Source organism: Xiphias gladius, chromosome 14 (genome assembly GCF_016859285.1).
Source record: "Xiphias gladius isolate SHS-SW01 ecotype Sanya breed wild chromosome 14, ASM1685928v1, whole genome shotgun sequence".
Classification (NCBI taxonomy): domain Eukaryota; kingdom Metazoa; phylum Chordata; class Actinopteri; order Istiophoriformes; family Xiphiidae; genus Xiphias; species Xiphias gladius.
The window spans coordinates 11,768,774-11,782,897 of record NC_053413.1 but is presented as its reverse complement, the minus strand read 5'-3'; the positions used below and the strand labels follow the sequence as shown (position 1 = coordinate 11,782,897).

Here is a 14,124-nt window from a genome sequence, read left to right as displayed (position 1 = left end):
ATCTATAACAAAATCTCCTGGGCTTGCTGTCTACACCCGATCTAACATTCACATTTTTTTTGAAATAAGTCACTACTTATTTCTTGTGCTTTCAATGCTGTTGAAAGCATTCCTACTGTTTTTGCATCTGTGAAGACATCCTCACCATGGAAGACCAAGCTGCTGTGTGTGCTAAAGAAGGGTGTAAAGAGAATTGCCCGCCAAGGATTCAGACACCAACTCCGGTTGGGAGAGGTGCCTGGATACCCCATGGAGCACCTTCCTGTTGTCATCTCAGAGGTGGGCTAATGTGTGTGTGTGTGTATGAGTGAGTGTACAGGTGTCCAACTTGCACAGTGATGCAGGTGGTATGATGTCTGTGGACATGCAGGAGGTTATGGGTTTTCTGATTTAGAGTATTTCTGGCAGGACAAAGGTAGAATGCATTGTCTGTGTGTGTGTGTGTGTGTGTTTGTGTTTGTAATACAGTATATGTGTCCACAGTTATCTTGAAAAACAGATTGTGTGACCGTTGCATGCACAGGTGCTGGTGTGTGTTCTGTCCAACGGTCTGAACCACGAGGACTGGCCGCGAGTGGTGTCTGATGACATCCGCAGGCACCTGGAGAAGCTGAGGAGCAAGGTGGTGACTCTAAGGGGCCGCGCTGAGGGACGAACACTGCTTCCGCTGCCGCTGTGTGTGGAGAGGGCACGGCCTCAGGGCACTGCACTCAGGTCAGTGTGTACTCATGTGTAGGAGCGCGCGTGTGTGTGTGTGTGTGTGTGTGTTAGCGAGTAACAGAGTAGCATGTTATGTACAGAAGTGTTAGGCGTGTAAAATAAATTAGGCTTTGGCTAATAGCCGAACAATAGCCTAGCCTAGCTTAAATTGTATTTTTCATTGCACATTTCTGACGCTAGAAATGGAGTGCGCTTTGTCGTAGCCTTGTAGATAATTGAATGCCCATTATTATATCATCAAGGTTAACAATGAAAGTTATGCGCGCCTATATTTCTGGTTAAAACGTTTTGGAGAAACCTCGGCAGGCCGTTTGACAACACTCGCCGCATATCACGATTCGTTAAATGCTCCTTTAGCCAGCAGGAAGGAATAATATTCAGTGGGCGGCATTGTAACTAATGTTAACCTACGTAAAGACCTGCCACTGCTCTGAACTTCTGTTTAACTTGTAGCCGGAAACGACAACTACCTGCCTTACCTGTACGCCACAGCAAGAAAACAAAATGAGGATCATTTTTAAAAATCACGGAAATAAAAGTTTGATCACAGAATTTGTTACGTTCTACTATTACTTAGCGTTTTACTATCACTTACAATTATCTAAGTTAATTTCATTGTATTTATTCATAATTAATAAGGTTAAATGCCTTTTCCGGCGCCGTATTTGTTTACTATGATCATCAGAGTCGCAACTTGGGGAGTCGAGCTAAACTTCTTTATTGTGCAATAGACGGAATATTTAATTACACTTAGCTAGAGTATATAGAAAGTCTTTAACAAATATCTTCAAGACAGCGATGAGTGTTGACCTGCGGGGTTTGACAAAGTTTGCCTAAACAGAGGCGCTAGCTTGGATGTCATGGATGTGCAGCTCAGATTTACACGTTTCTCATGTCGCTTTTGTAAAAGCAACATGTACCGTGTGGAGAGACAGAAACTGGGCTATTGTCACTGTCTATTGTGTAAGTTAGAGAATAAGATATAACGTAATGTACCGTAGCATGCATTGCTTATGTCTAGTATTTTCAGGTGCATGAATGAAGGTAAATTGCTAACGCACAAACAAGTCACCAACATCTTGTTACGGTAAATGTAGATTGTGTCAAACCGATAGGATTTGGAAGCTGACTGTGATGAGACTTACAACTTTACGTTGTACGAAAATTTCTCGTTTGCTGACTGCACATTCATATACACATACTTTTTTCTTTCTTTTTCTTTTTTTTTAAACCATACTGATTGCCCATCTCTCCGTCTCGCTCAGCCCCGCTGGTTGGCCACTGGACCGTGGCTTGTTATACTCTATAGAAACTCTGATAGTTCAGTGGTCCGGACAGATATGGCATATCCTGAAGAAAGACTCTGGTATGGTTCTGCTCCATGGGGACCACCCAGGCCCCAACATGGAGCTCCAGTTTTGGACCACTCAGAGAGAGAACCTGCTGGGCATCCACTCGCAAGTATGATATTGATTTCTGTAGAATCTTGCAGGGGTGCAATAAATCCAGGATGTAAACTCAGGCAGCAGTTCTTAGAATAGAGGTGTTTTTAATTCATAGAATAGATATTAGATATTGTTATTCCTGAAGACTAGATTTTGGGTCCACAGCTCGCTTGAGAGCACTGAATTATTTGATGTCAGCAGACCCTAAATATGTTGTATGACATACAACACACTTCACTAATGGAGTATTTATCTTTTCACGGCAGCCCAGGTGATGTACATTCTACTGTGTTGTCCTTGTTTTCAGATCCAGAGCCCCAAAGTGGAGCAGATCATGGAGATCCTGAGACGAGTCAAGAGCAGTTACTACTCCTCCTTTAAGGATGTCTGCCTCAAAGTCAATGAGGGTCAATCAGCTATATTCATCATTTATCAGTGCTTATTCATTAATTTTCTCATTTCTTATTTAGTTTTACTTTAAGAAACAAGAACATTTTAATCTTCAGATTCTTCAAATGCACAAAGAGCAAAGGGAGTTTGTTTTTTCGTATTCTCTGTCTCAGAGTACAACAATAATTTGAGTTTAGGCTTATAACTTCTTCTGGATTTCATATTTGTACTCTAGTACAGCTTTATCTCGCCTTTTTTGTGTGTCATCAAGCTCATTTAGCAGAGGCGGGCAACATGGAAATCAAATTGCCACTTTTGCTAGAAATTGTCAATCTAAGAACACAGCAATTAGTCGACTGTATGATTTTAATTCTGCTAAATTACCTCCCTATTAGAACCATGTTAAATATTAATATCTGTATGTGATAATTACAGCGGTGCTGGAAGCAGAGGACATAGATCTGTATCTACGCCCTCTGAGGAGACTGATCAGCAACTTAGAAGAGAGGAGTTTCCCTCAAGTAGACGCTCTGCTGCCCCCTCTCTTCCACACACTCTGTCTCATCTGGAGCAGTTCACAGTACTACTGCACTCCACAACGCATTGTGGTCCTCCTGCAGGAGTTCTGTAACCTGATCATTGAAAAGGTACAGTGATGCTCCTCCATGTTTATGTGAAAGAAATGGAGACAAAAGAGGAGAAATTGAGTGACTCAAATAATTGTTCATCCAAATTATTGTGGTTGTCTTCAGGCCTTTTCCTACCTTATCCCAGAGGAACTGTTTAAGATGGAGCTTGAGGAAGGGGTGGAGAGAGTCCATATAACCATCTCAGTTCTGCGCAACTTCAAGCAGTTGTTTCACACTCACCGCCAGCAGATTCCCAAGTACTACAGACCAAGCCAGACCATTAAGCTGTGGGACTTTCCGGCTACACTTGTGTTCCAGCATTCAGACCGCATCATGGAAAGGCTGCTCATGATCCAGGTGCATGGGTTGACAAGCGTAGTTCTCTGTGTGTTGGTTTTATACACTGTTATCCCTAAAAAAAAGATGCTAGAACAATTTGCCTCAAGAAGACATTAGTTCATGGTATTAATAACAAGAAGTGTTACTTTTCAACACATATTTTACACCAAAGAAACTGCTGTATATCAATTTTAAAAGTATATTTTTGATTTATTGTGAATAGCAAAACTGCCATTTCACAAAAAGTGTATTTAACTATCTTTACCCCCATCCTATCAACCTGCCCCATCAGTGTCTTTTTTCCTCTCTCATCTATAGGAACTTTTTGCAACAGCGCTGGACTTTCTGAAGCTGGAGAAGGTTGAACTGGGTGGATCCAGAGGGAAAGTCCTCAGTGAGATGGTCCTCAGCATGAGCGAAGAGTTTCATGACCGCTGGCGGGCCCTCAGAGAGAGCAAATATGACCCCCTGGACTATACTAACAATGTGAGACCTACTGAGATTGTTGCAGTTGTCTTTGATATCACACTGCTATTTAATTAATAAGCCCCAATGGGCTGTGATTCAAAGCCATTTATAAGTGGAATTGACAGGCCACACATAGCCATATAATAGAAAATAACAATTAGATGTTGTGTTTCTGCCCAGCAGTAGAGTAATTGAAAAGTAGCACAGCAAAGTAGTTGCTAAGCAACACACAAGAACCAATGACGGCAATCATTATTTGTCAGTGCATCAATACATAATTTACTAGATATTTTACAGCTATTTTACAACATCTTCCAGTGTGACTCAAGCCAATCTAAACTGGAACTCAATCAGAAATTGATCCGTGGGGCATACCGGTGGCTCACCTGGTTAAGCGCATACCATTAAGGCTGAGTCTTTACCACAGTGGCCCAGATTCTAATCTTGCCCTGGCCTTTTGCTGCATGTCATTCCCTCTCTCTCTCCCCTGCCTTTCCTGTCTGTCTCTACTATCACTGTCAAATAAGGGCTGAAAATTTAAAAAAAATAAGAAATTGATCTGTTATATCCAACAAATAATGATCAACTGAGCTAAGGAGAACATGAAGTACTGCACTGAAAATATTATGGAATAAAAATAACCTAACAATAAAAGTGGACCCAAAGCTTTATAATGTGGAAAGGGACTGGAAATATTCACCATTTCCCATCTAATGTCGTCTTGTGTCCAGGATTTTGTGCATCACTACAGGCACTTCATGGAGCAGAACAGAGATTTTGACCAGAGGCTTGGGACTGTCCTTAATTTGGCTTTCCAGCACTCCAGAAATCTGAAGTCCACCTTTAAGGTTTGTTTGTTACGCCTGAATTCCTCAAATAATCCAATTCCTTTACAAATATACTTTAAGGCCATCAAGGGAGCACATGGAGTAAATTTCCCATGTTAGCATACTATAGTAACATTTATCTCAGCTTAGCAGCAGTCTGTTCTTATTAGGAATTTCAACTTGTTGGTGTTTTATGTTAAAAGTCAGGGAAATGCCAAAGTAAATCAGTTTGTTTGAGCATCATACTATGATTATGTCTAATATGTACATTGTCTTAAAACTGTGTCCCATCTAGTTGTTAAAGATTTTCGGTACCCTGCTTGAGAGACCCAGGATCCATCAGCTGTTTTCTCCTAACTACAGCATGTTGTTGACCATGTTCAACCAGGAAATAGACAACTGTCAGTTTGTACTTGACCAACACAGAGATGGGGTAAGAGAGGTGGAATAGAAATAATAATTCTAAATGACAGAAATTTGAATATTGACACACTTACTTCAGAATATACAAACATACAGCTATATGAGCAGACTACAGCCAGTTACCACACTAAATTATACCATAACAGGAAAGTCCCTATCAGCTTATTATGACACTTGTGGTTCACACACTTAGCTAAACGTGTGCTACGAACGTATGTGGGAAAAATATTTACTTAAATTCATGAATATGACTCAGTCATGAACCAAATGAATAAAGCCTTTGTTTTTCAGCTGCAGTCAGGCTGTGCAGTCCTGGGGAAAAATATGCCATCAGTGGCTGGCAACCTCAAATGGTCACAGGAGCTTCGGAATCGCATCCTCACCAAAAGGAGTAATCTCTTCCAGCTGGCCCATATGTTAGGACTGACCCTACTCATACACACACAAACACACACACACAAACACACACACACACACACAATTACGCCATCAGTGTCATCTGAGATCCAGCACATCTGTTGTTGTGTTAATCGTAATATTTATTGATAGACAGTCAATTAGGACTTATCGAAACTCTCAGACAGTCCTTTAAAAACTTTAAACAGTGAACTGTTTAAAAGATCATTTATACTGGTGTCTGTGTTCTAAAATAAAAAATAAAAAAACAGACATTAAGAAATCTTCGTCTGATGTGTGAAGTTTACTTAAAATATCTGTTTTGGTTAAAAACAAAATCTAAACTCTTCAATACTTCAAAAGCTATTGATTTTGTTAGTATTTGCGAGGATTTAGCTCAAAACTCTGACACTGAATTCACTTTTATTATCTGTATTTAGTAGAGGAGGTATCAGGTTCTTGAAAACAGTGTTAATCTTATTTTGGAATAAAATTCTAGCATTCATGATGCAGGAATACAGTTTACTTATCAATACATACTGTACAAGCTAATGTACATACAGAATCCTTCCTTCCTTCTCTCCCTTCCAGGCCTCTAGGGTGTGCTGAAGCGGATGATGTCCTCCAGAAGTGTGAGCATGTTCTGGAGGTTCTTGATCAGCATGATGAGGAGCTGTTCTCAGAGTGGACTGAGGGTTTGGAGGAAATCTGTCAAACCCACCTGAAGGAACCACTGCTCACACTGGACACTGACAAACGCCTGTTCCAGGTCAACTTCAGTCCTGCTGTAAGCACGAAGAAGATGCAATCACCATTAAACATATTACATATATTAGTCAAAATTAAAATATCTAACTCTACAGGGTTTTTTCTGGTGTGGAATTGTTGCAGAATTATGACTAAAGTCGTACCTGTTAACACATAAGATAAATCACGCTACATACAGTGAACTACAATGGATAATTTATGATAGATATTCAGTTGTACAAATCATTCTGTAATCATAAATCGTAAGTTGAGTTTACACCGTAAATAAGATGTGAAATCATTAAAGTATACATACATTTCTGCTGCAGCATGTCACTGATTAGTACAATACAATATTAATTTAGCTTGTACAAAATCATTGAAATCATGATTTTTTTGGATTTAGTAGTACTAAAAAAGTGTTCTCTGAAAAGCACAGCAGCAATGAATATGTGTATCCAACTATGTGAAAGTGAGTCATTCAGATCCACAAATAAACAACTAATTTGATGTACTGTGCACATTTCCTCTAATGTAGTGTATACCGTATATGTGCACTTAGTTCCAACAGTGATTGGCCTTCCTGTATCTGCCACTCAACTATTCGTGAGTCTAAATTAGATCTCCAGTTTATGATGCTGATCCTATCTATTCAGGTTTATTTCTGTGGAGATAAAAGGAAACAAAACAATGAACTTTGACTTTGGATTCATCAAATTGTTGATTACCCCCCCCCCCAGTTGACATCAGTGCTAAGGGAGGTGAAGTATCTGGGTATGTTGAAGAACCAAAACATTCCTAAAGCAGCTCTCCATCTCTACGCCAAACGGGAGAGACTCTACATGGTGGGTAGCTAAGCTCCTAGTGTTGCAATGGACATTGTGTCAGACAGCTGATTGTATATGTGAGAGCTCTAGATACATTCTTTAACAGTACATGGTTTCTTGACCTGTAAAATATGTCAAAAACCATCTGATACACTTCTTTTTATCATGTAGTACACACAGACACTGACCTTGGTGACCCAGTGGTACAACCAGCTCCAAAGTACCATCCTGGCTGTAGAGCTTGGACTGGTGAAAGATGAGATGGATGAGACAAGACGACAGCTAGATCCAGCCCTTCAGGAGCTTACCTGGGCTCAGGATGACCTATGGGACTACATTCAGAGCACACGAGACATGGTCAAGGTACTGAATATTTCTTACCCACTGTATTTAATATTACTGCTAGTGAGTGAATTTTTTCAGTACACAGGTTGGCACTAGTTTGCAGCTTTTTCACACTATTCTGCTATATTTAAAGCTGGCCTCAGGTTAATTTTGAGCTGAAAAAATAAAAAAGGGCTTTTGTTTAATAACATTTTCAAAAGCTGCTATGAAACTGTTGCTTGCCAATATAGCATGAAATCTGGCATTCCTCTTATGAGGTCTAAGCCAGTTTTGCTCAATTATAGAAAACACTCCTAAAACAAAAAGCAACGTGCAGCTGATGACCAAAGGGAATGTAATTACTGGTTGTAATTGCTGCTCTCTTTTGCCATGGCCAGAGCATCTCTAGTCGTGTCCAGAAGAGCAAGGCTAATGTGGAGGCTATCCACGCCCTTATGGGCAAATTCAGCCACCGGGCCTTCATCACCAGAAAGAGCCGTGGTTCTGCTCTCCTCATCTTCTCTGACATTGAAGAGAGTGTTTCCAAACAGCATGCTCTCATCACCACTACAGGGGAGCAGATACACAAACTTCTGCAGGTATATTCACATGCCTCACCCTTGATTCCAGAGAGAAGGACTTGTTCACATTTTGTAGATGTTAACATCCTCCTCAACTTCTAACACATCACTGTTCCACTGTGCTCCAGGAGAACCAGTCTCTGTTCGGTGTGACAGACCTGGAAAGCAGTGAGTGGCAGGCCTACACAGACTATGTGGATCGGATGATCCTGGCAGGCTTCTCCAGTGCAGTACGCTGCTCACTGCAGTACTTCATGGACAACACAGACGCAACCCAGCGTATTACACCACTGTTTGAGGTCCAGCTGGTACTCAACAGCAGTGAGATGACCTTTCACCCCTCATTGGATTTCAGCCACAGTGGTAACTTTTATGATATTATGGACAAGATGGTGGCCAACATCACGAAAATGGCGTCCTTCATTCCCAGAGTGTCAAATCATAAACAGCTGGATAACTATCAGGTGCTGTAAGGATTAGATTATAGGCTTATACGCAGTGTGCATCCATACTGCATACACATACAGAAATATATTTGCCTGCTGACACAGACTTCTTTAATACTGCCACATCATGCTATCTTGTTTGCTCATCTTGTAGTGTGACATAAATGAAATGGAGGATTTGTCAGAGATGTGCCATGTAATCCGCTCACGGGCACGTGCAGCTATCGCTAAAGTAAGTGTTTGTTTTCTCTAAACCCATGAAGACCCATTTATTATTCTCACAGGCTTTTTAAATGGAAAGACTGGGTTGATTTTCAGGTCAAGGAATACCAGGGATCGTTTGCCAGCTACCGCTACCTCTGGACTGATGACAGGTCAGATGTGGTTTTCTGTTGTGCTCTGTAATTTTCCAAATTTCTTAACTATCATTCCTATTAGTTCAAAAATGATAAATAGAATTTGGAGGGAATAGCAAAGCCAGTCTTTTTTCTTAACGTTTCACAGGTCTGAATTCATGAGGCAGTTTCTACTTTATGGCCATGTGTTAAGTACAGAAGAAGCTGAGCTGTATGCCGACTATGAACTAAAAAAGAACCCACCCACCCTGGAAAACTTCAAAGAGCAGGTGTGCTTCACCAGCCTTTATCATTCCTGTATTTAACCACAATTTAGTGTTTTTATGGATCTGGTCAATGAAACCACAGTGTCTGGTTCTTTCTTCTTTGGATATTTTTTCTGAGTTGTCATATCATTTGTCATCCCAGATCAACCTGTTTGAGTCTCTGTATTTACGAGTGAGCAAGCTGGAGGACAGGAGGGCGTTTAGTGGCTGGCTGCAGCTAGACATCAGACCCTTCAAGCACACACTGATGAATGTCATCAAGAGGTGGAGCTGGATGTTCAAAGAGCACCTGCTGAACCACGTGAACCAGAGGTGATACACAAATACACACAAGTACAGACAAACACAAACACAGTCATTTATGTTTATCACTCTAAATGGACAAACAAATAATTAGTACAATATTTAAAATGAAGAAAAGCAAGGCTCAGCATTAACAGGCACTCTTTAATATTAACCATCATTCAAGACAGGTTTTCCTGTCCCTCTCCTCTCCACTCTGAAACCATCATCCTCCTTCCGCTCTCTCCCACAGCGTTAGGGAATTATCCTCTTTTGTCCAGGACACAGCCCACGGTCTTTCTAACAAGGTGTCAGATGGCGACTATGTAGGTCTTGTGAACATCATGGGACACCTCATGGCCATACGAGACAGGCAGATCAGCAATGAACAGCACTTTAAACCTCTCAAGTCTACTGCTGAACTCCTCAAGACCTACGGGCAGCAACTGCCTGAGAGCGTCTACACACAGCTAGAAGTGCGTACCATTGCACAGATACACACATTTCAATGGATACTAGCAGAATATGTACATTTATCATTTATATGTACATTACATTCTTCACTTTATCACCACAAAATACAGGAGCTGCCGGAGAAGTGGAAGAGTCTCAGGAAAATTGCCTTCACAGTCAAACATGAAGTGGCACCTCTACAGTCAAATGAAGTTTCAGTCATACGCAGGAAGTGTGTCCAGTTTGAGGTGAGTCTGTCTGTGAGCGGGATAGGATGTCAGTGTGGCAACCCCTAACAAAGAGCTCAGTATCTGACATATAAACCTTCTCACATTCTGTCCTGCATTATATATGACTGACACCACCACCCCCACTGTGTACAATTAAAGATGGGGAGGTGGAGGCAGATGTATATAAAACCTACAGCTTCTATGAAGCCTGAATGTCCTGTTTTGTTTTTTTTCCCCACATATTTTAGGTGAAACAGCAGGAGTTCAGAGAACAGTTTCGTACTGAACCTATCTTTAAGGTCAGTGTGGAGGAGCCATATAAACTAATTGATAAGGTGAGATAAGTGTACATGATTAACTGTTCGAGATTAAAAGGTCATACCTTACAGTATATGATTAAATAGAAATATAAATTCCATTGTTTTTAATAAAATTGTAATATACAGCATTTCAAAATGTCCTTGTCTCCAGTCTAATCGAGCAGTAGCAATGATGGAGGCGGAAATGAAGAAACTTCAGGACACGGCTGATCTATTTGAGGTCAGCTTCCCAGACTACAAGCAGCTGCGCCAGTGTCGCTCTGACATCATATTGGTCAAAGCAGTCTGGGACATGGTTATCTTTGTCAAGGTACACATTAATCATCACAATAAAAATAGGTTGCCATTTGGTTTTCATAGCTATGATTAAGCTCTATAGATTAACTATTAACACAAGTCAGAAGGGCCAGCATAGTGAGGCTCAACCTTTGACAGCCATTTTCCACATTGCAGGTACCCACACCATACCACACCTATAGGGGGTGTTTTATTTGTTTTTTGTTGTCTGTTGTTGTTTTTTTTTAGTTGACACTGAGCTCTGATTTACTTTTTCCTCTGTAAACATCATTAGGGAATCACAGATTGAATGTTTCAATTTTCCTCTCCATGCCAGAACAGTATAGAGGATTGGACCAAGACTCCATGGAAAGAGATCAATGTTGAGCAGATGGACATGGAGCTCAGACGATTCGCCAAAGTATGACAAGCTACCCTGGGCAGACATGCATAACCTTAAATATTTGCTAAGATTAATAAAAAGTAATAATTAATGACTATCTCTGTTGCACATTAAAGGAGATGAAGATGCTGGATAAGGAGGTGCGGTTGTGGGACGTCTACATGGGTCTAGAGTCGACTGTGAAGAACCTGTTGACATCTCTGAGAGCTGTCAACGAGCTGCAAAACTCTGCTGTCAGAGAAAGACACTGGCAACAGCTTATGAACACCACCAGGGTATGGGACTATCTCTGCTGCTTCACAATGTCTCATACCATCTGCTTCAATTACATTTCATCATTGATCACATTCTGCACTGAGTATTAGCCACTATATTGAGCTTAGTTCTGTTCTTCTTTAATCTTCATGTACTGTACCTTCGTTCATTTATCCTACAGACTCCTATCCGTAGTTGCCATGTATTCTTTTTGGTCTTCAGGTCAGGTTTGTAATGGGGGAGGGCACCACCCTGGGGGACCTTTTGGAATTACAGCTTCACCGTGTGGAGGATGAGGTCAAAAACATAGTGGACAAGGCTGTGAAGGAAATGGCCATAGAGAAGGTAGGAAGAGGCCAACTAGTAATATTGGGCTGTATATTAATGTTGTAGTGCAGTGCAGTAGGCTCTAGACTATTAAAGTATCGACTAAACAAAACAGACAATCCCTAATTGAGTCTGTTATAATGCACTCATTTAACAGTTCAATGCACTCATAGATCAGTTGACAAGGATGTACATTTCAAAAATTGTTGCTAATCTTTTGGGAAAAAATGAACCTACACGACTGTCCCAACACCTTTGACCATTAATTGTAACTCTTACTATATTCTAAGAATATAGTAAGAGTATAAATAAGAATGAGTATAAATAAGATTTGGTATTAATTAATTAATACCCAAGGGGCAATTTACCTGTGGCTGACGTATAAAGACAACAATGTGAAATCTAAGATCCTGATACAGAGAGATGATAAACAATAAACGTAGTAACATCTTTATTTTTATCCTGCTCCTGCTCATTTTTTTAAATGTTTTTTTAAAGATACTTTTGTGAGAAACATTTTCTACCTTTGTTTAGGTTTTGGCAGAAATAACCAAGACATGGAGTGTTATGTCATTGTCATACGAGAGTCATAACAGCACAGGAATCCCTCTGCTCAAAGCAGATGAGAATCTGATAGAGACACTGGAGGACAACCAGGTGAGTGCATGTTGCTTTGCTGCTTCTTTCAGTAGTTCAAAAGCGATATTGTGCCTTTATGTTTCATAATATAGTTTTGGTATGAAACATTAGCTTTGGGGTTATTGGGGTCACACTGACTCGCTGACATCAAAGAGGTAGGCAACCAAAACCGAGCAGGTACCTTTACATAGTGAATGGGAAATGCAGAATATTTCTCATTTCAGTTGTGGAACAATGCACCGAAGAGGCTTCTTACAGACCGCCGTTTAAAGTTCCTGTTTTATTTGTCTTCAGGTACAACTGCAGAACATCTTAATGAGTAAGTATGTAGAGTATTTCCAAGTAGAGGTGAGTGGATGGCAGAAGAAGCTGTTGGTGGCTGACCTGGTCATCTCCTCTTGGATGTCGGTCCAGAGGACCTGGGCCCATCTAAACAGCATCTTCACCAACAGCCACGATATCCGCTGCCAGCTGGCCAATGACGCAGAGCGCTACCAGGGAATACATACTGACTTCAAGGTAACACATGAATATAGTAGAGCAAGGGCCTCTGTCGCCTGTATAAACAGTAGATCCATCTCACGATAGTATTACATTGTATCTCCTTTCCATTTTTTTTTTTCTTCTTTTTGCCTCTTCTTTCACCAAGGGCTTGATGACCAAAGTGGTGCAGAACAGTAACGTGGTAGAGGTGACTAACCAGCCTGGCTTCCTGGAGAACCTGGAGACTTTGCAACAGAGGCTCTCTGTGTGTGAGAAGGCCCTGGCCGAGTACCTGGAGACCAAGAGGCTCATATTCCCCAGATTTTACTTTGTCTCCGCGTCAGACCTGCTGGAGATTGTCTCTAAGGGAACACAGCCAAAACAGGTGAGAGATTACAATTTAATGATGTTTTCCAAGCGAGAACATATAGAGAGACACCCAGCTCATTGTAGTTATCAGTTCAATAAATTTTTCAGACTGTGTCTTAGTTTTAGTGGACTGGAAAATGTTAATTATGAAAGACAAAAAGTGGAAATTTGACATAGATTTTTGTTGCTTTCATTTTTTTCATTTTTCTAAATTCCAGTCAAGAGATTAGGGTCTGTAAACGACATTACCTTTAGAAATGGAACCGTAGTCAGTGTGTTTGTGTGTATGTGTGTCTCTTTGTGTTTTCTAGGTGACCAGACACCTGCTGAAGCTGTTTGACAACATAGCAGATCTTCGCTTCAAGAACTCAGACAGAAATGGAGGACAAGAGGAGGATGAGGAGGCAGTTGCTATAGGGATGTACAGCCGAGAGGGAGAATATGTTCCATTCTCTGAGCCGTGTGTCTGTGAAGGACAGGTATTGAAAAATAAAATCTGATTATCGTGTGTGCAAGTACAATTACAGTTACACTCAGTTATCACTGTATTCGACAATCACATTATTAAATATATAATTATATGTTTATACATTAGCCATGTGTAATAATTTTGATGCTTCTTCAAAACATCATATAGAATGGAATTCTACTTTTATTTTTATTTATTTTTTGGACATTTTTTCTGTCTTTCTTCAGGCAGAGTGTTGGTTAAGTGCCTTGGAGAGCACCATGCGCTGTACAGTCCGGAAGGAGATCCAAGAGGCCGTAGCTGCCTATGAAGACAAACCACGAGACCAGTGGCTCTTTGACTACCCTGCACAGGTGGGATTATGTATAATCAGCAGAATTACCACTTTAACTTTACAACGATGGAACGAATCTGCTGTCTGCATCTGTTTTCCT

At 40.7% G+C, this 14,124-nt stretch overlaps 1 protein-coding gene across 4 annotated transcripts in view; it reads left to right on the top strand.

Annotated features, from left to right (window-relative positions):
• Positions 1-200: 200 nt before the first annotated feature.
• Positions 201-14,124, top strand: part of dnah9l (dynein, axonemal, heavy polypeptide 9 like) — a 36,920-nt gene continuing 22,996 nt past the window's right edge. The window contains exons 1-31 of one of the 4 annotated variants that reach the window (XM_040142981.1): positions 201-279; positions 524-714; positions 1,986-2,181; positions 2,473-2,572; positions 2,991-3,202; positions 3,308-3,541; positions 3,842-4,009; positions 4,723-4,839; positions 5,114-5,251; positions 5,533-5,657; positions 6,229-6,424; positions 7,125-7,229; positions 7,383-7,574; positions 7,934-8,134; positions 8,245-8,580; positions 8,717-8,794; positions 8,881-8,936; positions 9,067-9,187; positions 9,327-9,496; positions 9,720-9,942; positions 10,051-10,167; positions 10,398-10,484; positions 10,621-10,779; positions 11,083-11,166; positions 11,265-11,423; positions 11,626-11,748; positions 12,265-12,387; positions 12,664-12,888; positions 13,019-13,237; positions 13,533-13,700; positions 13,918-14,043. In XM_040142981.1, the coding sequence (XP_039998915.1) occupies positions 250-279; positions 524-714; positions 1,986-2,181; positions 2,473-2,572; positions 2,991-3,202; positions 3,308-3,541; positions 3,842-4,009; positions 4,723-4,839; positions 5,114-5,251; positions 5,533-5,657; positions 6,229-6,424; positions 7,125-7,229; positions 7,383-7,574; positions 7,934-8,134; positions 8,245-8,580; positions 8,717-8,794; positions 8,881-8,936; positions 9,067-9,187; positions 9,327-9,496; positions 9,720-9,942; positions 10,051-10,167; positions 10,398-10,484; positions 10,621-10,779; positions 11,083-11,166; positions 11,265-11,423; positions 11,626-11,748; positions 12,265-12,387; positions 12,664-12,888; positions 13,019-13,237; positions 13,533-13,700; positions 13,918-14,043 (4,779 nt within the window). In that variant the 5' untranslated portion in view covers positions 201-249. Of the gene's footprint in view, positions 280-523; positions 715-1,418; positions 1,684-1,985; positions 2,182-2,472; positions 2,573-2,990; positions 3,203-3,307; positions 3,542-3,841; positions 4,010-4,722; positions 4,840-5,113; positions 5,252-5,532; positions 5,658-6,228; positions 6,425-7,124; positions 7,230-7,382; positions 7,575-7,933; positions 8,135-8,244; positions 8,581-8,716; positions 8,795-8,880; positions 8,937-9,066; positions 9,188-9,326; positions 9,497-9,719; positions 9,943-10,050; positions 10,168-10,397; positions 10,485-10,620; positions 10,780-11,082; positions 11,167-11,264; positions 11,424-11,625; positions 11,749-12,264; positions 12,388-12,663; positions 12,889-13,018; positions 13,238-13,532; positions 13,701-13,917; positions 14,044-14,124 lie in introns of those variants that run through there. The other 3 variants (XM_040142983.1, XM_040142982.1, XM_040142984.1) reach the window with 3 other exon arrangements.